The sequence below is a fragment of the Papio anubis genome, chromosome 19 (genome assembly GCF_008728515.1).
Source record: "Papio anubis isolate 15944 chromosome 19, Panubis1.0, whole genome shotgun sequence".
NCBI lineage: Eukaryota > Metazoa > Chordata > Mammalia > Primates > Cercopithecidae > Papio > Papio anubis.
In genome coordinates this window covers 15,653,135-15,679,170 of record NC_044994.1, presented here as the reverse complement: position 1 = coordinate 15,679,170, position 26,036 = coordinate 15,653,135, and the positions used below count along the sequence as shown (strand labels likewise).

General features: G+C 43.2%; 1 protein-coding gene across 1 annotated transcript in view; it reads right to left on the bottom strand.

Moving 5' to 3' along the window:
* Window positions 1–11,997: 11,997 nt before the first annotated feature.
* RIOK3 (RIO kinase 3) overlaps window positions 11,998–26,036 on the bottom strand; it is a 29,827-nt gene continuing 15,788 nt past the window's right edge. Inside the window, exons 8-13 of the mRNA XM_003914235.3 lie at window positions 21,120–21,317; window positions 19,640–19,799; window positions 17,647–17,727; window positions 17,465–17,554; window positions 15,854–15,961; window positions 11,998–13,802 (exon numbers count right to left, since the gene is read on the bottom strand). Coding sequence (XP_003914284.2) covers window positions 13,695–13,802; window positions 15,854–15,961; window positions 17,465–17,554; window positions 17,647–17,727; window positions 19,640–19,799; window positions 21,120–21,317 — 745 coding nt within the window. The 3' untranslated portion in view covers window positions 11,998–13,694. The remainder of the gene's footprint in view (window positions 13,803–15,853; window positions 15,962–17,464; window positions 17,555–17,646; window positions 17,728–19,639; window positions 19,800–21,119; window positions 21,318–26,036) is intronic.

Below are 26,036 nucleotides of genomic sequence, written 5' to 3'. Positions count from 1 at the left end.
CCCCACCCCGCCCACCACGTGACCCGCGGTCCTCTGCGCTTAAACGGGCAGCGTCTGGCTGCGGTGGGGCCCACCGGCCGTAACCACGCCCCACCCGGTGCTGGAGGCTCCTCCCCTCTCCCCGAGGGCGGGAGGAACGCGGCGGCATGACCCGGAAACCCGTGTGGTTCCCCGCGAACCGAGGGCGGCGGGGCCGCCAACCCTACCCTGCTGCAAGTTCCTGCGCGCGGCTCGGTCGCCCCTGCCCCGGCCTGTCCCCTGGCGTAGGACCGTTCCCGGTCTAGGAAAGGCTCCTCCTTGCTTTCGGGAGGATTTCCCAAGCGCCTCCTGCGCCAGAGTTCCGGCCTCTGGGAGCTTCGTCAGGAAGAAGGGGCTGAAGGCTCGCTGAGCAGGTGCAGGGGCGCCAGAGACCGTCTCCAACCGCCTCAGCGCTTCTGCGGGCTCTTCCGCTGGAGCCAGAAACCGAATTGACAAGAGAAAAGCATACACACTTTATAAGTTTTTCATGGGGACCTTGAAAAGAGAGTGAGGTCTGAAGAAGTGGCCAAAGCAAGATGCTTTTATACTTTTTAGACAAAGAATGATGCATTTGAGAAGAAAGCACAAAAGGCATCTGGTTAGGAGCGATACATTTCTAAGAGAGTCACTAGGAAAAATCTTGGGGGGTGTAAAACTAGTGGAAGATAAGTACTACTTGGGAAGTTCATTTATTCAGGTCCATTGCAGCCCCAACTCCCAGTCTCTGGTGATAAGGGCTATTTTCTGGCCCGGGTACAGAGAGGGTACCACTCCCAGAGGAATCTTTACTGCTTGTTCCCTGTAGGAAATGACAGGCCATCTAGCCTTTTCTGAAACTACAATTTCTCCAGTGTTTTTAGCTCAAAATAATATACCAATTTTTGGACATATTTTGGGATAGCACATCCTTCTTCCTAGTAACAGGGAAACCTAATTTTACTTGATAAGAAACATGAAATTTACCATGTTAGCCCCTTTTTTTTGTTTCAGAGGCAGGGTCTCTCTCTGCCCAGGTTGGAGTGGAGTGGTGCGATCACGGCTCACTGCACCCTCAATCTCCCATCTCAGCCTTCCAAGTAGCTGGGACCGCAGGTGCATGCCACCACACTTGGCTCGTTTTTTTATTATTATGTTTTGTAGAGACAGAGTTCTCTGTTGCCCAGGCTGGTCTCAAACTCCTGGCCTCAAGTGATTCTCCCACTGACAGTGCTCAGCCCCCATGTTAACCCTTTTTTTATTATTTTTATTTTATTTTATTTTATTTTGAGATGGAGTTTCGTTCTTGTTGCCCAGGCTGGAGTGCAATGGCCCTGTCTCGGTTCACCGCAACCGCCACCTCCCAGGTTCAAGCAATTCTCCTGCCTCAGCCTCCCAAGTAGCTGGGATTACAGGCACCTGCCACCATGCCCAGCTAATTTTTTTGTGTGTATTTTTAGCAGAGACCAGGTTTCACCATGTTGGCCAGGCCAGTCTCCAACTCCTAACCTCAGGTGATCTGCCCACCTTGGCCTCCCAAAGTGATGAGATTACAGGCATGAGCCACCGCAGGCAGCCCCATGTTAATCCTTTTTGAAGTGTTCAGTTAGTGTCAGGCATATTCACATTATTGTGAAATACATTTCCAGAAATTTTTTATCTTGCAAATCTGATTTCTGTCCCTAAATTTGACTAATCTAAGTATCTCATATAAGTGGATTTTATAGTATTTGTCCATTAGTGTCTGGCTTCTTTTGCTTAGCAAAATATCCTCAAGGTTCATCCAAGTAGCATGTGTCAGGATTTCCGTCCTTCATTAAAGCTGAATAATATTCCATTTTATGTATATAGTACATTTTGTTTATCCATTCATCTGTTGATGGGCATGTGAGTTGTTTCCACCTTTGGCTGTTGTAAATAAAGCTATGCAAATATATGTTCAATATTCTGTTTTGAATTCTTTTGGGTCTATACCCAAAAGTTGGATTACTGGATCATATGGTAGTTCTATTTCTCAGAGAGCCATTTTTGAGTGGTTTTGATGTCTGAGTCCAAGAGTTCGGTTTGGAGCATGTGAATCCAAGGAGAAATGACATCTAGGCAGATGGATATATTGGTCTGAAACTCATCAGAGAAGTGACAAGACTGGAAATGTAAGACTCCTCCACTCAGCCTCCCCCACCCAGGCCCATGCCACACATGGAAAACCCAGTAACTCCAGAACCCTGCTCTCCAGCCACACTGTGCCATCCGTGCAGCTGGCTTGTTTAGCTGTTTCCTGTGACTTTTCCTCAACATCACCAGGACGCCCTGTCGTCGTTCTGTCCTCTCTACCCCAGTCTATCTGCCCTCTCCTCTCTTCCCTTCCCTCCTCATCGGCTTTGGTTTCATTTCTCTGCATTCCAGTTTTTTGCCTTTTTTTTTTTTTTTTTTTTTTGCCAGTTTTTGCCATTGCCTTTAACATCCTTGCTGCGCTGTTCTTGTCACACTTATCTGGCAGAGCCTCCACCCTGGATGAACTCAGCCACCTGCTTTCCCAGTACCTACTACTGGAGGGCCACACAACAGGACAGAGGGCACTGCTGGAAATTCAAATGGGTCTTCAGCCCTGCCTAGCTATCCCCGTCATTATCTCTCCTGTTCTCTGCAAGGACATTTTCAGGCCTTCTCCACACTCTTCAGACTGTCTCGCCCCTATTTCCATGAACATCAAGGACTTCAGATGGAAACTGGGTTTCATACCAGTTGCGCAGCCCACCATGGCTGCCCCTCTAGAAAATGGTCCATCTTACCCAAGGCCAAACCCTGTTTATTTATTTATTTATTATTTCTTTATTTCCTTTTGAGATGGAGTTTTGCTCTTGTTCCTCTTGTTGCCCAGGCTGGAGTGCAATGGTACGATCTTGGCTCACTGCAACCTCCACATCCCGGGTTCAAGTGATTCTCCTGCCTCAGCCTCCCAAGTAGCTGGGATTCCAGGCATGCACCACCACGCCCGGCTAATTTTGTATTTTCAGTAGAGACGGGGTTTCTCCATGTTGGTCAGGTTGGTCTCGAACTCCCGACCTCAAGTGATCCACCCGCCTCAGCCTCCCAAAGTGCTGAGATTACAGGCGTGAGCCACCGCGCCTAGCCCAAACCCTCTTTATTTTTCTATTTTCGTAAATACCACAGTGACTTACCAGCACTTCTTTGAATTCCATCTTTCAGCCGGGTGCAGTGGCTCACACCTGTAATCCTAGCACTTTGGGAAGCCGAGGCAGGTGGATCACCTGAGGTCAAGAGTTCGAGACCAGCCTGGCCAACATGGTGAAACCCTGTCTCTACTAAAAACACAAAAATATTAGCTGGGAGTGGTGGCAAGTGCCTGTAATCCCAGCTGCTCAGGAGGCTGAGGCAGGAGAATCGCTTGAACCCAGGAGGTGGAGGTTGCAGTGAGCCAGGATCGTGCCATTGCACTCCAGCCTGGCCAACAAGAGGAACAAGAGCAAAACTCCATCTCAAAATTAAATTAAAAATAAATAAATAAATAAATACAGGGTTTGGCCTGTTTATATAAACAGGAGGCAGAAGCTGCAATGAGCGGAGATCACACCACTGCGCTCCAACCTGGGCAACAGAGCAAGACTCTGTCTCAAAAAAAAAAAAAAGTAAAAAATTTTAAAAAATGAATTCCATCTTTCACCTTCTCAAAAAAGCCTACAGTATTGACCATCCCCTGTTTCTCTCATATAAGCAACCTCTCCTCAAATCCTGTTCCTAGAAGCAGCCTTTATATTCGCTCATTTCTCCCATCATAAAAACAAAACAGAAACAGAACTGAAAACACAGAGGACTTCCCTAAAACACACGTCCCTGTCTGGCTATCACTGCCTTCCTCTACTTCACGGTGAACAGGAGTCAGTCTTGACCCATCCCCACTCCTACCCTTCATGCCCAAGCAGGGACAGGCCATCAGCTTAGGTAGAAATTTAGAGAAAGAGACTTCTAAGAAAACCCAAAGCTACTCCACAGAAGTGCATATTTCGAACATGACACCACAGGAACGTTTGCCAAAGAGAGAGCAGCCATCCAGTGTGTGTGTGTGTGTGTGTGTGTGTGTGCGCCTGTGTGTGCCTGTGTGTGCATGCATCACACTTAGAAAAGACCATGGTCTTTTTGTGACACCGGGCATCTCGTCCTTCTCGGAGAATTCGGTGCGGTTGACTCCGGCAGATGTTTTTGTCCTAAATTGTTGTGCAGTTCGCCTTGGGTCTGCAGGCAGCACTGAGGTCTGCCCGCAGGATAGGGGCTGAAGTGTGTCCCCCCAGAATTTAGATGTTGAGGTACTAACCTTTAGTACTTCAAAATGCATCTGTATTTGGAGACAAGGCCTTTAAATAGACCGTTCAGGTAAAACGATGGACCTTAATCCAGTATGACTGTTGACTTTATAAGAGAAGATGACGACCTAGACACACAGCCTGAGGGACCACCCATGTGAAGACACAGCAAGAAGGCGCCACCTACAGGCCAAGAAGAGCTGCCTCAGAGGAAGCAACGCGGTTGGCACCTTGATCTAGGACTTCCAAGCCTCCAAAACGGTGAGAAAATAATATTTTCACCCCCAGTCTGTGGTATTTTGTTGTGGCAGCCCAAGCAGATTAATACACTGGCCATGGGCAAGAGGCCCTGACCACAGTGATCTTGACAGGGGGTGTGGGCGCAGGAGATGCTGGGGCGTCTTGAAGCCACTGCTGGCCCCACAGAATCTAGAGGGTCCAGAATAAAGTCTTTATGCTTCCATGAGCTATCTCTTTCTGTTGCAAATTTTCTTCTACATTAAAACAGTTCGATTATTTGCCCCATGCCCATATAGGATTCCCTATTCTTCATAAATTAAAAAAACAAAAAAACAAAAAACCCTTTTCATTGATAAACATCAAAACTCTGCAAATAGTCTTTTGTAAATGGACAACAGACATTTCTACTATGAGGTTCCGTGTGTTACCAGAACTCACATTTTAAAGTGCCTAGTATCACTATGGAAATCACCAAAAGGACTGGCCAGAATTTGAAATAAATGAGAATTTTCTTTCTATCATATCCCTACCTGGCCTGATCATTGCTTCCGGTCTCAGAACATTCTTTCTGTGGATTTCCTTTGCTACTGAGTCAGATACTTTCTTCCTCATTTCTGTTGTTTGTGTAATAGATGTTTCTGCTGTGTCTTTGAAACTGCCTTTGCAAAAATTATAACTGAGGAAATTATAACAGTGAAAGAGATCAGACCTAACCGACTCCATCTTGCTTCTAACCTTTCAGCTGTCCTTGTTCATTCCTGGGCATTTGGGAAGGAATTCAGTTCATAGTTTGGCTCTGAAACAAAATTAATAATAGCGCTTTCCCAAAAAGACTCCCTTCTTGCCTGAGGGCCAGTCTGCCTTTGCAGGACTAACAAGTTAGCTACAAGATTAGAAATTATGGTTTAGGGATCATGCAGCCTCTAGCTCCAAGAGTCTGAACCTCCCCAAATTGCTTCTGGGGATAACATCACTATTGTAACACCTCAGATCAGTGCATGAGATATTTTGTAGACCCTACACTGGATGGATCAGCTGACACCATCCAGACCGGTAATCTGGCCCAATCAGTTCTGCCATCCCATCTAGGAGTAGAAAAGAGCGTGAGCCACCATTTCTGGCCAGATCTCATTCTTTTTATGGCTGAATAGCACTCCATTGTGTATATGCACCGTATTTTTTTGAGACAGAGTCTAGCTCTGTCGCCTAGCTAATTTTTGTATTTTTAGTAGAGACAGGGTTCCACCATGTTGGCCAGGATAGTCTCAATCTCATGGTCTCAAGTGATCTGCCCACCTCGGCCTCCCAAAGTGCTTGGATTATAGGCGTGAGCCACCGCGCCTGGCCTATGCACCACATTTTCTCTATCCATTTATCTGCTGATGGACACTTAGGTTGTTTCCAAATTTTGGCTGTTGTCAACAGTGCTACAACAAACATAGGAGTGCAGATACCTCTTCAATATACTGATTTCCTTTCTTTTGGGTACTTTGGGGTATATACCTGGTAGTGGGATTGCTGGATCATATGGTAGCTCTTTTTTCAATTTTTCCTGGTTTTTTTTTTAACTTAAAAAAAAATAGAGAGAGATGGAGAGGGGTCTCACTATGTTGTCCAGGCTGGTCTCGAACTCCTGGGCTCAAGCAGTCTTCCTACCTCAGTCTCCCAAAGTGCTGGGATTACAGGTATAGCCCTCTTTTTTTAGTTTTTTTGAGGAATCTTCAAACTGTTCTCCATAATGGTTGTACTAATTTGCATTCATACCAACAGCATACAAGCGTTCCCTTTTCCGCCGGGCGCGGTGGCTCACGCCTGTAATCCCAGCACTTTGGGAGGCCGACGCAGGTGGCTCACCTGAGGTCAGGAGATCAAGACCAGCCTGACCAACGTGGAGAAACCCCATCTCTACTAAAAATACAATATTAGCTGGGCATGGTGGCACATGCCTGTAATCCCAGCTGCTCAAGAGGCTGAGGCAGGAGAATCCCTTGAACCCAAGAGATGGAGGTTGCAGTGAGCCCAGATCCCGCCATTGCACTCCAGCCTGGGCTACAAAAGCGAAACTCCATCTCAAAAAAAAAAAGGTTCCCTTTTCTCCATCTCCTTGCCAGCCTGTCTTTTGGGTATAAGTCATTTTAACTGAGGTGAGATGATATCTCATTGTCATTTTGATTTACATCTCTCTAATGATCAGTGATGTTTAGCATGTTTTCATATGCCTGTTTGCTATTTGTATGTCTTCTTTTGAGAAATGTCTGTTCAAATCTTTTGCCCATTTTTAAAATCTGATTACTGGATTTTTTTCCTGTTGAAGTTGTTTGAGCTTCTTACATGTTCTGGTTATTAATCCCTTGGCTGCCCTGCCCACCGCTGGGGTTACTGAATCAGCACTGAGTTCATTAGTTTGTTTTTCTTCTCCTTTCTTAGTTTACTATGAACCAGTGTTTCCGGAGCCACCAAAAGCTCAATATATCTCCGGGTATTTAAGATAAGCACTTGACATGCTTGTTTTCCTTTTATAGCAGCTTAAAATGTGCGTCTGACACTTTCTAAAACCTAAAACAACACATAGGCTTTTCTGTTTATTTTTATTCTCATTTTTATTTTAAGTTCTGCTTTTCTGTTTTGCTGAGTTTTGTTTGCTTGAATTTTTGTTTTAGAGTCTTTGTTAGACTCTATGACAGATGTCTGAAGGCATATGTAGTAAAATTTGTATAGTGGTTCTCACTGCTTGGCATTTTTTCAGGTGACTTTTACTTTGTCTTTAACAAAGTCTTTGTCTTTGTCTTTAAACTTTCTAAAGTCCTTTTTGTTTAAAAATGAGGATGAATAATATTTACGAAGAGGAGCTATTTCTAAAGTATGTATTTGCTGGCAAATCTTGACTATGTATCACTGGTTTGGAACCTGCTTTTTCATTTCAGAAGTATTTTATCTTCCTTCCTTCCTTCCTTCCTCCCTCCCTCCCTTTTCTTTCTTTTCTTTCTTTCTTTCTCTTTTTTTCCTTTCTTCTTTCTTTTTCTCTTTCTTTTTCTTTCTTCTTTCTTTTCCTTCCTTCCTTCCTTCCTTTCTTTCTCTCTCTCTCTTTCTTTCTTCTTCTTCTTTTTTTTTTTTGACGGAATTTCACTCTGTGGCCCAGGCTGGAGTGCAGTGGCGTGATCTCGGCTCACTGCAACCTCCGGTCCCCGGGTTCAAGTGATTCTCCTGCCTCAGCCTCCCGAGTAGCTGGGATTACAGGTGCCTGCCACCACGCCCGGCTAATTTTTGTATTTTTAATAGAGACGGGGTTTCACCATGTTGGCCAGGCTGGGCTTGAACTTTTGACCTCAGGCGATCCACACACCTTGGCCTCCCAAAGTGCTGGGATTACAGGCGTGAGCCACGATGTCAGACCTGAATGCATGTTTCTCTCTATATTTGCATGTACATATGTATATAACAAGTGTCAGGAGTAATGTATATGGTGATTGCCTTGTACTGTGGGTAATTTCTGCTTTTTTTCCCCTACTGTTGCCAGAAGATTCCAGAGGGTCTCCAGATGCTGGTGAGACCCCCGCCCCAGATGGTTTCCAGGTTCTTGACACCTTTTCGAGAAAGAATTCAGGGTCAAGTCAGAATGCAGGGAAAGGCAAAAAGCTTTTATTGCAAAGTGGCAGTATGCACTGAAGAGAGAAGTGCAGGCATGCTTGTTAGAATAAGTGTCACACAGGGAGTTTGGCTTTCTAATTGTATGGGTGTTTCTTTCATTAGGGAGTGAAATAATCATTAGGTATTCTGGAAGAGGGGGTATTTCAGGGGCCCCCCTCTGTCCTGTACCCCCAGGTACCACCCCCTTTCTCCCTGATTTGGGTTGCCCTGAAGAGTCATGGACATGTCACCCTGTCTGTGTTGCCCAGGCTGGGGTGCAGTGGTGTGATCTCGGCTCACTGCAACGTCTGTCTCCTGGGTTCAAATGATCCTCCCGAGTAGCTGGACTACAAGCGTATGCCACCCTGCCCAGCTATTTTTTTGTGTGTATTTTTGGTAGAGAAGGGGTTTCACCATATTGCACAGGCTGGTCTCAAACTCCTGACCTCAGGTGATCTGCCCTCCTCAGCCTCCCCCAGTGCTGGGATTACAGTCGTGAGCCACCAAACCCAGCCTTCTCCTCCTTATTTTGGGTTTTCTGTTATCCCCCCGTTTCTTTGCCTAGCTCTTGTTTTAGCTCTTGTTTGGATTCTTCCATCCTCCTGCGAGCACCCAGTGATCTTCCTATCATTCCTCCTTTGGAGATTTCCATCCCTTATTCTTAAGGGTTGATGAGGGAGGAGGTCAGTCTTCTGTGTTTTCTTGCTGATTTCAGGGTGCTGGCCCTGCCTACCAAAAGATTGGAAATCTCTGGCTGCCTGGTCTAAGGGTCCCCAGGGTGCATTAGCAGGAGAGTCCCAAGCTGAGACAGGAATTGGCTGGAATCCTTGCATCACCATCATCTTTACATGGAGCTGCTATAACCTAGAAGATATAAACTTTATAAGGAAGTTGAATATGTGTGGGCCAAATATTTTTATTATTGTTATTGTATTTATTTTTTGAGACAGAGTCTTGCTGTGTCACCAGGCTGGAGTTCAGGGGCGTGATGTCGGCTCACCGCAACCTCCGCCTCTCAGGCTCAAGCAATTCTCCTGCCTCAGCCTCCTGAGTACCTGGGACTACAGGCGTGCACCACCACCCCCAGTCAATTTTTGTATTTTTAGCGGAGACAGGGTTTCACCATGTTGGCCAGGATGGTCTCAATCTCTTGACCTCATGATCTGCCCGCCTTGGCCTCCCAAAGTGCTGGGATTACAGGCATGAGCCACCGCGCCCGGCCCAATGGGTCAAATACTAACAATAAGATCCCCATTAATGGGCCTAAAAGTGGTAAAACCAGGTAACAGAAACAGCAGCCTTAACGCATTCCCTACGGAATCAGCCAAAAGGTGTTCCTTTCCAAAGGTATGAAGCCCTTTTGCTTGGTCAGTTGTGCGAGGGAGGGTGTGGTGAGGCGTGGCTGACTCCCAGCTTCCTGTCACGGCCTGAACCAGGTTTTCAGGCTGTTGCGGCTGCTGCTGTTGTTTGGATTCCCTTTGGCCAAGAGGGAGATCCATTCTGATGGGGGCTTCTATTTGGTTTTTTTTTTTTTCTCTTTTTTTTGTCAACGTATCCCAGAGGCAGTGTTGATGGCCAAGCTTTCATTCTGGCCCATATTGAGGCCAGGGTGGCGTGCTACAGGTCCTGCGTCTGTCATGTCTCCTAGTGGGGCCCCTATGGCCAAGAGACTGAGTCAAAAAAACATTGCCAGTTAAACGTTCTAGACCAGATAGGAATGGAGGTGGGCAGGGACTCAAGCTTCAGCCTGTTTTCCCTTTGCTCCCCATTTCCCTTTTGTGTGCACTTTTAGGTCTGAAGGTTTGTTCTTTCCTGCTGCCTTTTTTTTTTTTTTCTTTTTTGGCTTCGTTTCTACTTTTGCAGGAGCAGGGTTAGCGGACAACTGTGCCAATCTCCTCCTGGGCTTTTCCTTCACGGCCCCCCTGGCTGAGCTGACCTTTGTCTTGGGCATGTTGGTGGTGGGGAGGGGGCCTGCCGGGTGCCTATGGGCAGTGGTGAAACCAGGGCCTTCTGGAAGCTGGGCTCACCAGCTGCTGCTCCTCCTCCCACCACCCAAGCTGCCGAGACCTGTGGCGCAGACATTTTTTCCCTCAAGTTTATAGAGCTATCTGTAGTAGCTCACTCATGTATTCTGTAAAGAATACCCCCCATTCCCCACTCCTCCATCTGCCACTTTCTTATCTACCGAATTTGATCTTAACTCCTCAAAAAGCTAGCCAAGTCTGGGAGAAAGCTGGAAAGCTTAGGATGGTAAAAGGAATGCTGTTCCAAATGCAACCTTATATTATTTTTATACTGGAAACAAATTGGAAAACAATAAAAACAAGAGGCTTTCATATTAGTAAACTGATGTCTCCAAGTATAAAACACACTTTGATAACTTATTTTTATGTAATCCTGACAAAAATAGAAAAATATTGTCTTCAAAAACCTAAGGGTCAAGGTTTGAAAATATAATCAGATGAGCTTTTCTCTGTCCCTATAGTTCTTGGAATTTCAAAAGGTGCAGAAAACAATCTCTTCTGATGCCCAGAGCCCCAGTGAGCAGTAAGAAAGGTACTCCTAACACATCTTAGGGCCTATTGTCTTCATCTTCCTTAGAGTCTCCCATGCTCAGCATTTCCCCATCAGCTGCCTCACTTCATCTTGCTTTTTGTTCAAAGGTTTTTTAAAAAAGAAAATACCATACGCTGAGGGGAAAAGTTGCAGGGATGCATGCCACACTATAAACAATGGTCTCTGGAATATGAAGGACTTTTACTTTTTTTTTTGAGACAGAGTCTCGCTCTGTTGCCCAGGCTGGAGTGCAGCGGCACCATCTCAGCTCCCTGCAACCTCTGCCTCCTGGGCTCAAGTGATTCTCCTGCCTCAGCCTCCTAAGTAGCTGGGATTACAGGCATGTGCCATCACGCCCAGCTAATTTTTGTATTTTTAGTAGAGACACAGATTCACCATGTTGGCCGGCTGGTCTCAAACTCCTGACCTCAGGTGAGCTGCCCACCTCAGCCTCCCAAAGTGCTGGGATTACAGGCCTGAGCCACTGCACCTGGCCGAGGGACTTTCACTTGAACATTTCTAAATTCCTACAATATTTACATTCAAATAAATGACTTACTTTTGTAAGCAAGAAAAACTAATTTTTATGAAAAGGAAATTGGTAATTATCGTATTGAAATAAAAGTTATCTAGTCATCCTTATTTTGATAACTTAATGTGAGATAAAATATCCCTATTTCCGTATTTTATATATTTTCATTTTATTGATTTATTTATTTTGAGACCAAGTCTTTATCTGTCACCCAGGCTGGAGTGTAGTCGTGTGATCATAGCTCACTGCAGGCTGGATCTCCTGAGCTCAAAGAATCCTCCTGCCTCAGCTTCCCCAGTAGCTGGGACCAGAGATGCGTGCCACCCACCTAATGTTCTGTAGAGATGAGGTCTGCTCTGCTGCTCAGGCAGATCTCAAACTCCTAGGTTCAAGTGATCATCCTGCCTCAGCATCCCAAAGTATTGGGATTACAGGTGTGAGCCACCACACCCAGCCTGTATTTGATTTTTTATTTACTTAGCAAACCAGTATTTTTCACTTTCTTTTTCTACTATGGGAAAAAATCTACTCTGTAATCTACAAGGGGGGTGGGGGTGAAAACCTATTTGTAATGTGAAGTAGGCCATTTGAGATTGAAATCTAACAATGAGAGGTTGAGGGGGAATAATCTACTTAAAACAGTATCACTTAACTTTATACAGAAATGGCAACTTGGTACCAGGACATAAGTTAATATAAGGAACAGGAAGATACCACACAAAGAACCAATTTTAAAATGATCTCTTTTTAATTTCTTAAAAAGCACATTCACAGCACACTCCAAGAATGCCACACAGCAGTGGTTTGCTGCTCTTTGTCAGAATATGTCAGAAAACAAAACAAAAAAAGTTTTAAATGTTTTAAAAATTAGTTCTCTGAAATTTCTGTAAAGCCAGTATCACCAGTCATCTAAATCTTTATTTTGGAACAGTAAATCTTTCAAAAATGTAATTAGCATCTACCCAAAATCACACTTCTCTGAAATGCAATTAAAAGCTATCCAACAAAAACAAAAATAAATATTTTTCTAGAAAGAACATATTTGGCATTTTTAAATAATGTTAAAAACAGCTTTCTGAAATGTAAATGATGTCTAGATTTTTACTTTCTATTACCAGACAGAAGGTTTGGATCTTTAGTGGTTCCAATCTGACTTCAGTAATAGGAGGAATGATTACGTTGAAGTTAATGAACTTCAAACCTAACAAAGCCAATATACTTTTCTAGCACAGTGATTGCTTTTTCAAAGTGGTGTCCAGCATGTACTAAAAACTACTAAGAGTAAGGCCAGAGAGCTCAAATTAGTTGATTAATTTGGTATCTAAATTGGGTTTGGTTTTTTTTTTTCCTGGAGACAGAGTCTCACTCTGTCGCCCAGGCTGGAGTGCAGTGGCATGATCTCAGCTCACTGCAATCTCCGCCTCCCAGGTTCAAGCGATTTTCCTGTTTGAATTGCTTGAACCACGCCTGGCCCCCAAATTGTTTTATATATACCTTTCATCCTTTGATTTATTATTTCTAATTTGTGATATTTCTCTGAAAATCAATCAAGTACACAGTTTTAGTGAAATGTAAATGGAATTTTGCTTCATTAACTAAATTAAAATATGTCAAACATGGTTCAATCTTATATTCTGTCCTCTCAGATAATTTACATTTTATTGATAAATGTAGATTAGCCACACTATGAGTTATATCCTAACCATTTTACCTAAATGTAGAAAAGCTGAAAGTTGACTGGATAGTTAAAAAGCTGTTATATATTTATCTCTTTCAGAAACCTATGATGCCTTTTCTTAGACATAAGTATGGAAAAAGAATTCTGTTCATTTTCATGATATATCAACAAAAATTACATGGCTTATGTCTATTTCTGTCAGCCATTCTGAAACCAAATTTCCATTTGTTCTACCCATTAAAGAGCACACATTTTCCTTTAGAATCACGGCCACAGTCTGGAAACATAATTGAGAAAGGCTAACTCTGGGCCAGTAAGATATTCAAGGAAAGATGCAACACAAAACAGGGAGGTGAATAAAGCAAATACGTTGTAATGAAACCCTCCCTTGTAAACACATCTGTCCTTTCCTCCCATATTTGGAAATGTTGCCTAAGTTTTAAAAATTATCATCAAGACATTTTACACCACAAGTCATGTAAAATTAGGTCTACTTCAGCCAGATAACCTATAGCTGTTAAAGAATTATATTATCCTGTTCATAAGATGAGAGGTAGTGACATTTTATTCTCTCAATGCTGAGCTAAAGATTCCACACATCTGGCACATGGGTTACAAGGGGGGAAGCAGAGAAGCACCATTGCCCACTCCCCGTGTTCTGGTATTTCGAGTCGCCCACAACTTCATTTGCTATTGGCAGCTGACACTCACTGCTGTGTTAACACTGAAGCAGTGGGTATCAGTGCTATTCATCATATAGCACTGGTGGGTCTCCATCATCTTTCAAAAAAGAAGCAGCTTTCCTTCCATTCTTCTGAACGTGATCTTCATTCATTTTCTCCAAAGCTTCTATCTACAAAAATAATACATTGAATCCATTTGTCAAAATCCTACTTTTCACAGAAACCATATTTTAGATTATGCTAGTAATTTTTTTCTTTTTTTGAAATGGAGTCTCACTCTGTTGCCCAGGCTGGAGTGCAATGGTGCAATCTCGGCTCACTGCAACCTCCACCTCCTGGGTTCAAGCAATTCTCCTGCCTTAGCCTCCCTAGTAGCTGGGACACATGTGCCACCACACCCAGCTAATTTTTGTATTTTTAGTAAAGACGGGGTTTCACTATGTTGTCCAGGCTTGTCTTGAACTCCTGACCTCAGGTGTTCCACCCGCCTTGGCCTCTCAGAGTGCTAGGATTACAGGCGTGAGCCACCGTGACCAGCCAATTTTTTTATTTTTTAATGGAGTTTATGTTGCTCAGGCTGGTCTCAAACTCCTGGGCTCAAGAGATCCTCCCTCCTTGGCCTCCCAAAGTGCTGGGATTACAGGAATAACAGGAGTGAGCCGCCATGCCTGGCTGAGCCAGTAACTTTTACTCTCTTAAAAACTAGGTTATTCCTAATGATTCTGCCTTTGAGTTGAAATTACTGTGTGTGTGTGTGTGCGCGCACGCCCGCGTGCATGTGTCCAAGTGTACACAGATAGTCATACATACATGTATTTTTTTTAACTTGATTACAAGGGTCAATATTTACTAACTTTATCCAGCTAGCAATTGGAATCATCTATGTTTTGAAATGTATTCTATAAAACATTCCAGAAACACAAAAAAGAGAATTCTATCATTCATCAAACAACAGTATCATTTACTTACTGAGCAACTGTATTGTGCTGGAAGCTGAATTTACTCTTTCTGTTATTTCTCTCTAGCCTTAGGCTAGGCACAGCTTACCCAAACTCAAGTCATCCTGGGGAGTTCTGGAACACTCAGTAATCACTCTCTGCTTTGGTATAATGTTGGGAATAATTAACTGTTATTTCACCTTTTAGATTTTGTTCAATTTTAAGAGATTTTCTCTGGAGGAAGCTTTTTCATGGTTCTCTAGATCTGATATTATAATAACGGGGTATTTCCAAAGATGGGCACTTCTAACTTTCTATGTTTAGTAAAGGGCAGGGACCACATGTTACTGCTTTTTGTATCACTCAGAGTGTTCATCAACTTCTGCATTCATTAAATAGGGGAAATAGGAGTCTACTGAAAATGTGCAGCTTGCCCATCTTAACCAAATGGTGCCTTCTGTGAAGAAATGTTTTGCTGTGTGTGTATTCTGAATTTCAATCATAGAAAAAAACAGGCCGAGCACAGTGGCTCATGCTTGTAATCTCAGCACTTTGGGAGGCCAAGGAGGGCAGATCACTTGAGGCCAGGAGTTCAAGACCAGCCTGGCCAACATGGCGAAACCCCGTCTCTACCAAAAATACAAAAATTAGCCAACCATGGTGGCACACACCTGTAATCCCAGCTACTTGGGAGGCTGAGGCAGGAGAATCGCTTGAACCCAAGAAGCAGCGGTTGCAGTGAGCTGAGATCAAGCCATTGCATTCCAGCCTGAGTGACAAACCAAGACTCCATATCAAAAAAAAAAAAGAAATGAAAAATAAAAAACCAAAAACATCTAAAGAAAAGAAAAGGCCGGGCGCGGTGGCTCAAGCCTGTAATCCCAGCACTTTGGGAGGCCGAGACGGGCGGATCACGAGGTCAGGAGATCAAGACCATCCTGGCTAACAGGGTGAAACCCCGTCTCTATTAAGAAATACAAAAAACTAGCCGGGCGAGGTGGCGGGCGCCTGTAGTCCCAGCTACTTGGGAGGCTGAGGCCGGAGAATGGCGTGAACCCGGGAGGCGGAGCTTGCAGTGAGCTGGGATCCGGCCACTGCACTCCAGCCTGGGCGACAGAGCGAGACTCCGTCTCAAAAAAAAAAAAAAAAAAAAGAAAAGAAAAATCTCAAATTAATTTTGTTTTTGGGGGAAAGGGAGGATAAAACTAGCTCTGGGTTTTAGTTATCTCCTCTATGCAGTTCTGTATGAGCAGTAAGGTGAAAAACAGCTTTTTATCACATACCTCAGCTAAAAAATCAGCTTCATTATCTGCTGAGATGTTTAAGCCTGAAACAGCATTGAAGAGTTCTCGCTCACTAAGGGCTTCCTTGACTCCTCCTTTCTGGAAAAACTAGAAAGGAAATACAAGAAAGTCAGTAAGAAGTATTAGCAAGGTTCTCAATAAACTAAGAACAGGGAGCTGCACATTTATAAAAAGACACCACTACATTCCTTCCCTCATTTCTCAACCATCGATCTTCCTACTTCCAAGCTGGACTATGCTCAGGTTCTAGTTGCTTTTCATCCTCTCACACATCCATTCTGCCTTCTGGATTTAGCTCATCCCACTGCACCTCCTATAGCTATAAAAATGAGTGCTATATATAAAACCACTTGGCATTGCTTTGAATATGTAAAGGAAATACTTTCACTAAACCCCAGAAATTAAAATTTTCAAGCAGACTCAGAGGTTATGTCCAATATGAAGTTACTCTATCCTTTAGAAAGATCATTCCTATCTGAATCTACTGCCAACAATTCATTTCCCTTAGAAATGCCAAATAAGTATGACCCAACCCTGTGCTTACTGAATTTTACCTTATGTATATATATGTTTTGTTTTTTTATGAGACAGGGCCTAGCACTGTCACCCAGGCTGGAGTGTAGTGGCACAATCGCAGCTCACTCTAATCTTGAACTTCTGGACTCAAACAATCCTCTTGCCTCAGCCTCCCTAGTAAAACAGCCTCCCAGTTAAAGCAGCTAGGACTACAGACATGTTCTACCACACCCAGCTACTTCTTAAATTTTTTTGGAGAGATAGGAGTCTCACTATATTGCCCGGGCTGGTCTCAAACTCCTGGGCTCAAGCAATCCTCCCTCCCTGGCTTCCCAAAGTTTTGAGATTATAGGCATGAACCACCATGCCCAGTCACCTAATCTTTTTTCCCTGCTTCACAGTGACAGTGATCAGACACTGTCCCACAATGGAGACTGTCTCTCTTTTAATGGTAATAATGGCAGCAAGCATGCAGGCACACCATATGCCAGCTTCTGTTTAAGCACTATGCACACATTAAATGTCTACTCAACTGCTTATAGAAGCCAAAACACTCATTCCCTTGAACATTTTTTTTTTTTTTTGAGATGGAGCCTCGCTCTTGCCCAGGCTGGGTGGAGTACAGTGGCACGTTCTTGGCTCACTGCAACCTCTGCCTCCCAGGTTCAAGTGAGTCTCCTGCCTCAGCCTCCTGAGTAGCTGGGATTACAGGCACCTGCCACCACACCCGGCTAATTTTGTATTTTTAGTAGAGACGGGGTTTCACCATGTTGGCCAGGCTGGTCTTGAACCTCTGACATCAAGTGATCCACCCACCTCGGTCTCCCAAAGTGCTGGGATTACAGGCGTGAGCCACCGCACCTGGCACCCCTTGAACATTTTACCCAACTATGAAACATGGAATCAAATTCTTGCAAAATGAAATATGACAAATTGATCTTTATATCCTTGTCCTGAAAGCAGCCAGTATCCCTTCCTTCAATTTCTAAGAATATGGTCCTCTTACTTAGGAGTGAGAAAAATACCTACAGCTGTTACATCCAACAAAAAAGGTATATTGGTTTACACGTCTACCTGCGAGACATTCCTGCAGTCCCGGAACAAGAACTCCAGGCCATGAGGATGGGTAGGTTCTACTGACTGACTGACATCGATCAACCAGACCTATTTCAATACAGAACACAGACTGATGTATTTACATTTGAAATTTTACTTAAAGTAATTAAATCTGAATGTCAACAAAAGGTTCTCCTCACCTTTCCAGCATGCCACAGCATGTTATACTCACTGAGGTCAGCATGGATAAGCCTACATTCATGATATAACTGCCGCATCAACTGTGAAGAGGGAAGGCACACGTTAGGAAATGAATAAATTAAGTGGGATTATATAGTATATTATTGATGATGACACCCCCCCCAAGTCTTTTTTTTTTTTTTTTTTTGAGATGGAGTCTCGCTCTGTTGCCCAGGTTGGAATGCAGTGGTGCAATCTCAGCTCACTCCGGTCCTGGGTTCACGTCATTCTCCTGCCTCAGCCTCCTGAGTAGCTGGGACTATAGGCACCCGCCACCTCGCCCGGCTAATTTATTGTATTTTCTTAGTAGAGACGGGGTTTCACTGTGTTAGCCAGGATGGTCTCAATCTCCTGACCTCGTGGTCCACTCGCCTCGGACTCCCAAAGTGCTGGGATTACAGGCGTGAGCCACCGCGCCCGGCCCCCCTAAAGTCTTATAGTAGAAATCAACATTAATGTATTTGTTTGCCAGCCTTAATAGAATTAAATAGGAAAGTTTCATCACTATTTAATCTCTTCCCTAGGCACCCCACCTCCCAAAGACGCCAGAAAAACATACTTGATTTTCCTTTCAATGTTTTCCTTTGGAAGCAGAGAAAGGTGGATCACCTTTCTAGCTGTATCTTTAAAAATTAATTTGGACTAACATTTCCATATTTAGATCAATGGCTGCACTACATGACAGCTTCATGCAGAGATTGCATCAAGTAGCACATTAAGTTTCTCCAGTGTTCAATTAAAACTACAGAGGGATAATGGCAGTATTAGGAGCATTTTCTCAACCTAGAAAGGCCCTCAGATTGAATTCAGTTGCTATTTCAAAGCACGTAGTTTCCTTGAGATTCCTGACATGTGCCTTCCAACTTAACACCTGCACTCCCTACTATTTTCAGTTTTCATCATCACTCTCTTATGATGAGACCAAACCTGCTTCCTTTCCTTCACTGTTAAAGTTGTAACGTTCAATGGCTGGGTGTGGTGGCTCACACCAGTAATCCCAGCACTTTGGGATGCTGAGGCAAGAGGATCATTTGAGCCCAGGAGTTCAAGACCAGCCTGGGCAACATAGTGAGACCCCATCTCTTATTTGGGAAAAAAAAAAAAAAAAAGCCCCAAAAAACTATAACATTCAATAAAGCACACAAACTAATGAGGCACTTTATCTGCTAAATGTAGTAACAGCAAATTTTATTTAATGAAGTTTTGTGAAAAACAGCTTCATGTAATATGTCACTAATCCTGGCAATGAAGACTTCCCTGGTTAAGTCTGTAAGTTTTCTAAAACTATTTAAGACACACACATATTGATAGAAAAACAACTCTTCCGTGTTAACATTCTTTCACAAACTTCAACTTGTCTTTCTTACAGCACCTTCAAATAGCACTGTGTAAGGAACTTGGGTTTTTTGTTTGTTTGTTTTTTAAGAGATAGGGTCTTGCTCTATCTCTTGCCCAGGCTGGAGTGCAGTGGCACAATCATAGCTCACTGCTGCCTTAAGTTCCTGGGCACAAGTGATCCTCCCACCTTAGACTCCCGAGTAGCTAGACTACAGGTGTGTGCCACCATGCCCAGCTAATTTTTAATTTTTTTTTTTTTTAAGACAGAGTCTTGCTCTGTCACCCAGGCTGGAGTGCAGTGGTGCAATCTCGGTTCACTGCAACCTCCACCTCCCTGGTTCAAGCAATTCCCCTGCCTCAGCCTCCCGAGCAGCTGGGATTACAGGCACATGCCCAGCTAATTTTTTTGTATTTTTAGTAGAGACAGGGTTTCACCATGTTGCCCAGGCTAGTCTCAAACTCCTGGGCTCAAGTGATCCTCCTGCCTCAGCCTCCCAAGGTTCTAGATTACAAGTGTCAGCCACCATGCCTGGCTTCTTTAAGGACATTTTTTTAAAGTCTAGAGGAAATATGTTTTAAAGGCAGTGTGTGAATGCTTTTAAAAGCACAACTTACATGAAGAGTTTGATAGTAGGCTTCTTTCATTTCTTCACTATTGAGCTTTACTTCTTTTAATTTAGGGGCTGGAACTTGATCATGGCCAATAAAAGACATAACTAAAATGTGTTTCTTCAGTAGTACAACTGTTGGACAAGGAATTCCAGCTGTCTGCATTCTATACAGAAAGAAATGATTCAGAATATACAGATCAGAAGGAGAAAAAAATGTCATTTATTCAATAAATATTAATAAGGGCCTACAATGAGCTGGCACTATGTTCTACCCTGGTGACGTGGGAATACAAAGACAATAAAACACCGCCTCTACTCGTAGGGAGCTCAGGGACTGATGGAAATGACAGACAAGTAAAGAGACAATTACAATGCAGCGTGACGTACACACTGGCAGAGGTATGGGTAGGAGCTATACAGGAGCACACAGCACCAAGGATGGCTTATTAGAAGAAGAGGTAGGGAACAGGAATTAGCCAGATGAAGACAGTGCAAGGGAATGCAGGGAGGTGTTCAAGAGCATAGTCCGTTTGGGGAATGTATATCAATCAACATAGATCTGTGAGTAGGAGGAACGGCAATGTGGGCTGAGGCTGCAGAGACAAGCAAGCTCCACTATGGAACACTGTTTTTTAAGAAAGGCAGGAATTTCAGGAGTACAGAAAAGAGACTGGAGGACAGCAAGACCTTCTAGAAAATTATTCTACCTGGAATTAATTAATTGAAAACAATTTTTTTTTTTTTGAGACAAGGTCTCGGGAGTCTAATGTTTCCGGGTTGGTTTTGAACTCCTAGGTTCAAGCAATCCTCCCATCTCAGCCTCCCAAGTAGCTGGAAGTACACGTGCACACCATGCCCGGCTTATTTTGGTGGGGAACTCTCAGTAGAAGAATTTTGTAACTGAGATATATGAATAATTACTTTTGAAAGCAAATATCTTTAGAAAATAACAAACTAAAATTAAGCTTTTAATAGATTAAGGTAATGGAAAGGTTTTTAATGAGAAGGATTATTACTGAATTTCTTGGTTGATAAAACAAATTCCTTGATAGAAAATAAATTGCTTAGAAAATTCAGATACAAGTATAAAAACTTAAACAAAATGTAATTTGATTGGTAAGAACTTACTCCCACAAAATTAACAAATTAAATGTAACAAACATTTTCTGAAACAAAAAAGAAACCATTTTTTTATGCTAAGCCTAATTGGATGCTGGAAGTTTTACTTCTTGATAAAAGCAATTTAAAAATGGCATTTAGATATATGATAAAGTGTCTAAGGCAGAAAAAGACCAGATTTCCCTCAAGTTTCATTGAGGAAAGAAAAAAGAAAATGGCTTTTTCATCCTAAAAGTATGAATCGAGGTTGTACACCTGGCCTTTCATTATTTCTATAAATGAATTTAAAAGAAAGCATGGATTTTTTTATCCTAACGCAAAAAGATATTTACCCAAGATTACATCTAGCACAATATTTTCTTTACCTTGCAAGATTGTGCATTTCTTTTTCTGCCCACATGCGGATGATCTTACGTGGATTTAGTTTACTGAAGCGATCTTTAAACCTGAAATCATCTTTAATATATTTGTCACGATTCTTAAACTCATTAAGGGTTGTTTTAAATACCTTGATGGCACATTCTGTAGGTATAACTTTACTATCTTCCTTTTCATCCTCCATGCTAAGTGGAAGAAAAAAAATCAAGTCAGTACAAGTTGCCGGCTCACAAGTACAACAATTTCAAAACAAAGATTCTATAACACTAAATTAGATCTGCCCTCTCTCAGCGTCAAGTCTTGTTTTTTAAGCCTTTAGGTTTTGGATCTTAATAAAGCCTTAGGTTTTGGTTTGATTTTTTAAATAAAATATACTTTCAAATAAATTGTCAACCAGTTTTCAACCATCTATCACATAATGTTCTTCACTTAATGACTATGGAATCAAGCTTGAAATACAATGAAGACATATGCACTTGAAAATAGGCTACAGTCTTCCCAATATGGTTCAGGAGCAAAATTCAATAAAAGCAACAAATAAAACAGCTTTTTAAAAAATCACTCTTTCACTCTTAGCAGACATAAAGGTGAATGAAATGGTTCCTGCCCCACAAGTCTGCGAGAAGTGGCAGCAGAGAGTAAAAGCAGCACATGAATAGGAAAGGCCTCTTTTCGTTGGAAAGATCAGGCAAGACTTCATGGCACAAGTGCCATCTGAAACAGAAACAGGACAATGGGTAGGATCTGAACAGCATGAACAAAAGCAGAGGCAGGAAACCACAGGACATATCTGAGGAACAACAAACACTAGAGTTAAGACTTGGCTGGAGAGATAATGAAAATAAATTGGAGCTAAAGGACAGGACAGAGGCACATCTGTGAAGAGCCTGGACAAATTCCTAGAGGTGATGGGGAAATGCGAGGGTTTCTGTGTATGGCACTCTCAAATGCGTCCTTCATGATGATCTAGTGGACAATACTATCAGCATGAGAGGGCACAGGGACAGGCTAGAGGTGTGAGGCGACTCAGGATGCTACTGCAATAGTCCCTCAATAGTGAGCTTCAGTCATGATGGTGGCAGTGGGAGTGAAAAGGTGGATGGAAGGAGAAACAATATTAATATTTACCTTTAAATATCTGATAGGATGTTAATCTGGGACAGAAAGGAACTGTATTTCCAAAGGACAGAATCTGAATCAAACCTCCTTCTGTACCATATTCTCCCGGCTGACTCCTCTTCCATTTAGTCTCAAAAGGTTAAAGTCCTTCACCTGGTTCTAAGAAACCTCCCTTCTCTTCCCGGGCAATTTCACTTAGCCCCATGGCTCTAAATATCATCTCTATATAGATAACTCCTACATTTCTTTTTTTTTTTTTTTTTTTTTGAGACAGAGTCTCACTCTGTCACCCAGGCTGGAGTACAGTGGTACGATCCTGGCTCACTGCAACCTCCGTCTCCCAGGTTCAAGCTATTCTCCTGCCTCAGCCTCCTGAGTAGCTGGGATTACAGGCACGCGCCACCACGCCCGGCTAATTTTTGTATTTTTAGTAGAGATGGGGTTTCGCCATGTTGGCCAGGCTGGTCTCAAACTCCAGATGATCCACCCAACTCAGCCTCTGAAAGTGCTGGGATTACAGGCGTGAGCCACCGTGCCTGGCCAATAACTCCCACATTTCTATCCCAGTCCTGACTTTCCCTAGAACTTCAGGCCCATTTATCCAACTCCTACATGACATCACTTAGAAGTCTAACAGGCATCTCAAATTTAACATGCCCAAAACAAAACTCATGCTGAGTCCTCACCCTACCCTTCCCCAGGCTCTCACCTCATCAAATGGCACCACCATCAGCTGCTCTAGCCCAGAATCTGTCCTCCCACACCCACATCCAATCCAACAGCATGTGCTGTTCACTCTACCTCCAAAACACACGCCAACACTCTCCTACTCTTCACTTCCACTACTGCCCTCCTTAGTCCAACCCTTCACCATTTCTCACTTCAACTACTACAGTGTTTTTAACCGACCTTACTGCTTCTTCTCTTCTCCTCCTGTAATTCATTTTCCACACAGCAATCTTTTGAAAATAAGAATCAACTCATAACTTTGGTTCCCAGAGCAGTTAAAGAGCAGATTCCTTACCCTGGCCTACAAAATCCTACCTGGTCCAGCCCCTGCTTACTCCTCTAGCCCCCTCTCCCATTCACATCCTATGCTCCAGCGAGACTGGGTTTCTTATGCTCCCTCAAAGATACTAACTTTGTACCTGTCCTAAGGCATTAGCACTAGCTATTCTCTAGTCCAGAATGCGCATCCACCTGATCTTTGATGTATCCTAGATGTGTCACTCACATGTCACTTCACTGGAGAAGCGTTCCCTGTCCTACTAATAAAGCTAGTCAGCCTGTCACTACGACATCATCCTATTTTAACTATCCACATAGCACATATCTGATATTTTCTGTTTATTATTGTCATGGAGAGGGGTTGAGGACGGGGGAAGCACATTCCATTAGACCAGGGACCTTCCTTGTACCATTCATTGCCGTATCCCTAGTACCTGGAAGAGTACATGACAGTTGCTCAACCATTTGGTAAACAGATGACACAATTTTCAGGGAGACAGATTAGAGACTCTATTCAGAGAAGAAATCTCTAATAACTTAAAAGACATTATGACAGAATATGCTAGATTTTGAGATAAGAAGCTCCTTTCATTGGACTAGTTTAACCACACAGTAGGTAAGGCCCTAGCAAAAATGCCATACAAGAGATCCCTTACTTGGAAGGTCTCTAGGATTGAGTCCAATTTATAAGATTTGCCTTGTCATTGTCCTGCTACAAAAAGATCCTGTTTCTTAGCAAATGATACATCCGTCTACCTAGCTTTTAAGGTCCTCCTTACCAATTTCCAATTTGCTTACACCACTTTACTTCCTACTACGTCTAAGCACATACCTTCCTAATCCTCTCAGTACCTAAACTTCAACCCTCCCACCCTTACCCTTTTTCTTAAAGAATTAAACATCACTGAAGTGCCCTCTGATTACCATTCCCCATCTTAACTCACCAGAGGCAACAACTATCATAAATGCTGTATTTCTAGTCTCTTTTAAAAGATAATATATAAGTATCCACAAGCATCTATAAACATCTCTGTAATTTTCTGTATGATTTAAAAAATTTAAATAGATGATATACTGTATATATATTCTGCAACTACCCTTTATACTCAACATTGGAATTTTTTGTTGTTGTTTTTTTTTGTTTTTGAGACGAAGTCTCGCTCTGTCACCCAGGTTGGAGTGCAGTGGCGTGATCTCAGCTCACTGCAAGCTCCACTCCCAGGTTCACACCATTCTCCTGCCTCAGCCTCCCGAGTAGCTGGGAGTACAGACACCCGCCACCATGCCCAGCTAACTTTTTTGTATTTTTTAGTAGAGACGGAGTTTCACTGTGTTAGCCAGGATGGTCTCGATCTCCTGACCTCATGATCCGCCTGCCTCAGCCTCCCAATGGATTTTTTTTTGTTAACCTATTTTTAAAATCCAGATTGAGATCCAACTTCATTATGATATCTTCCCTGAATGTGCCTGAAGATGATCTTGTTCTATTCGCTATTCCTATCCCATATAAGGTCTCATTTGCATAACTGGGTACTCTATTATGTAATTATCTTTCATTGACCATAATGGTTCTTACTGTAATGTTCTCTTTTTAGCTAAAGCTTAAGCTCTTTGAGAGTAAAAAATATGTCTTATATTTTATTCCCTGAGTAATCTAGGACAAATTACTGCTTGAATAATTGTTGATTGCCTGACCAACCTGAGAGTGACAGAAACCAGAGCTTTGACCCAGGCACAGTGGCTCACGCCTGTAATCCTAACACTTTGGGAGGCTGAGGTGGGTGGATCACAAGGTCAGGTATTTGACACCAGCCTGCTCAACACAGTGAAACCCCATCTCCACTTAAAAATACAAAAATTAGCCTGGCATGGTGGTGTGCACCTGTAATCCCAGCTACCGGGGAGGCTGAAGCAGGAGAATCACTTGAACCCGGGAGGCAGAGGTTGCTGTGAGCCAAGATTGTGCCACTGCGCTCCAGCCTGGGTGACAGAGCAAGACTCCATTTCAAAAAAAAAAAAAAGAAGGACGGATGGATGGATGGACGGACGGACGGACGGACGGACGGAAGGAAGGAAGGAAAGAAACCAATCAACCAGAGCTGTGTGAAAAGCAGAATTCTAAGATGACTCCAAAAACTCGCAGCCCCCTTGGTGTGCACACCCCGTATAATATCTCCTTCCCTCCAGCATGTGTGGGATAACCACTCCCTGGTTAGGTCATGTGGCAAAGGTGATGGTCTAGTCATTCCCATGATAACATCCCACTAAGTCTCAGTCTTAGCAGACTGGAGAGATTTTCCTGCTGGCTTTGAAGCTGTGAGCTAGTGTGTGAAGGGGCCTGTGAGATGGCCCCATGGCTGCAGGGGCCTCGAGGAGTTGAGAGCAGCCCACTGCTGACAACCAACAAGAAAGTGGGACCTCAGTCCTACAGCTGCAAGGAACTGAAAGGTGGCCAAGGGAAGAGGACACCAAGCTCCAGAAAGGAACACAGCCTGGCCAACACCTAGACTGCAGGCTTGTGAAACCCTGAACACAGAACCTAGTTAAGCCGTGCCTGGATTCTGTCAACACAAACTACGAGACAATAAATGGATGCTGTTTTAGGCTGCTAAGTCTGTGGCAATTTGTTATGTACCACAGAAAACTAACAAACTTTTAAAAGCATTTACTTTTAGCTGTAGAAAACTGAATGTTCTCTAGTTTTGCTAACTTAGAAATGTTAAAGTACAGACTATGATACCAATTCCACCAGAAAGACTTATCACTTATTTTATTAG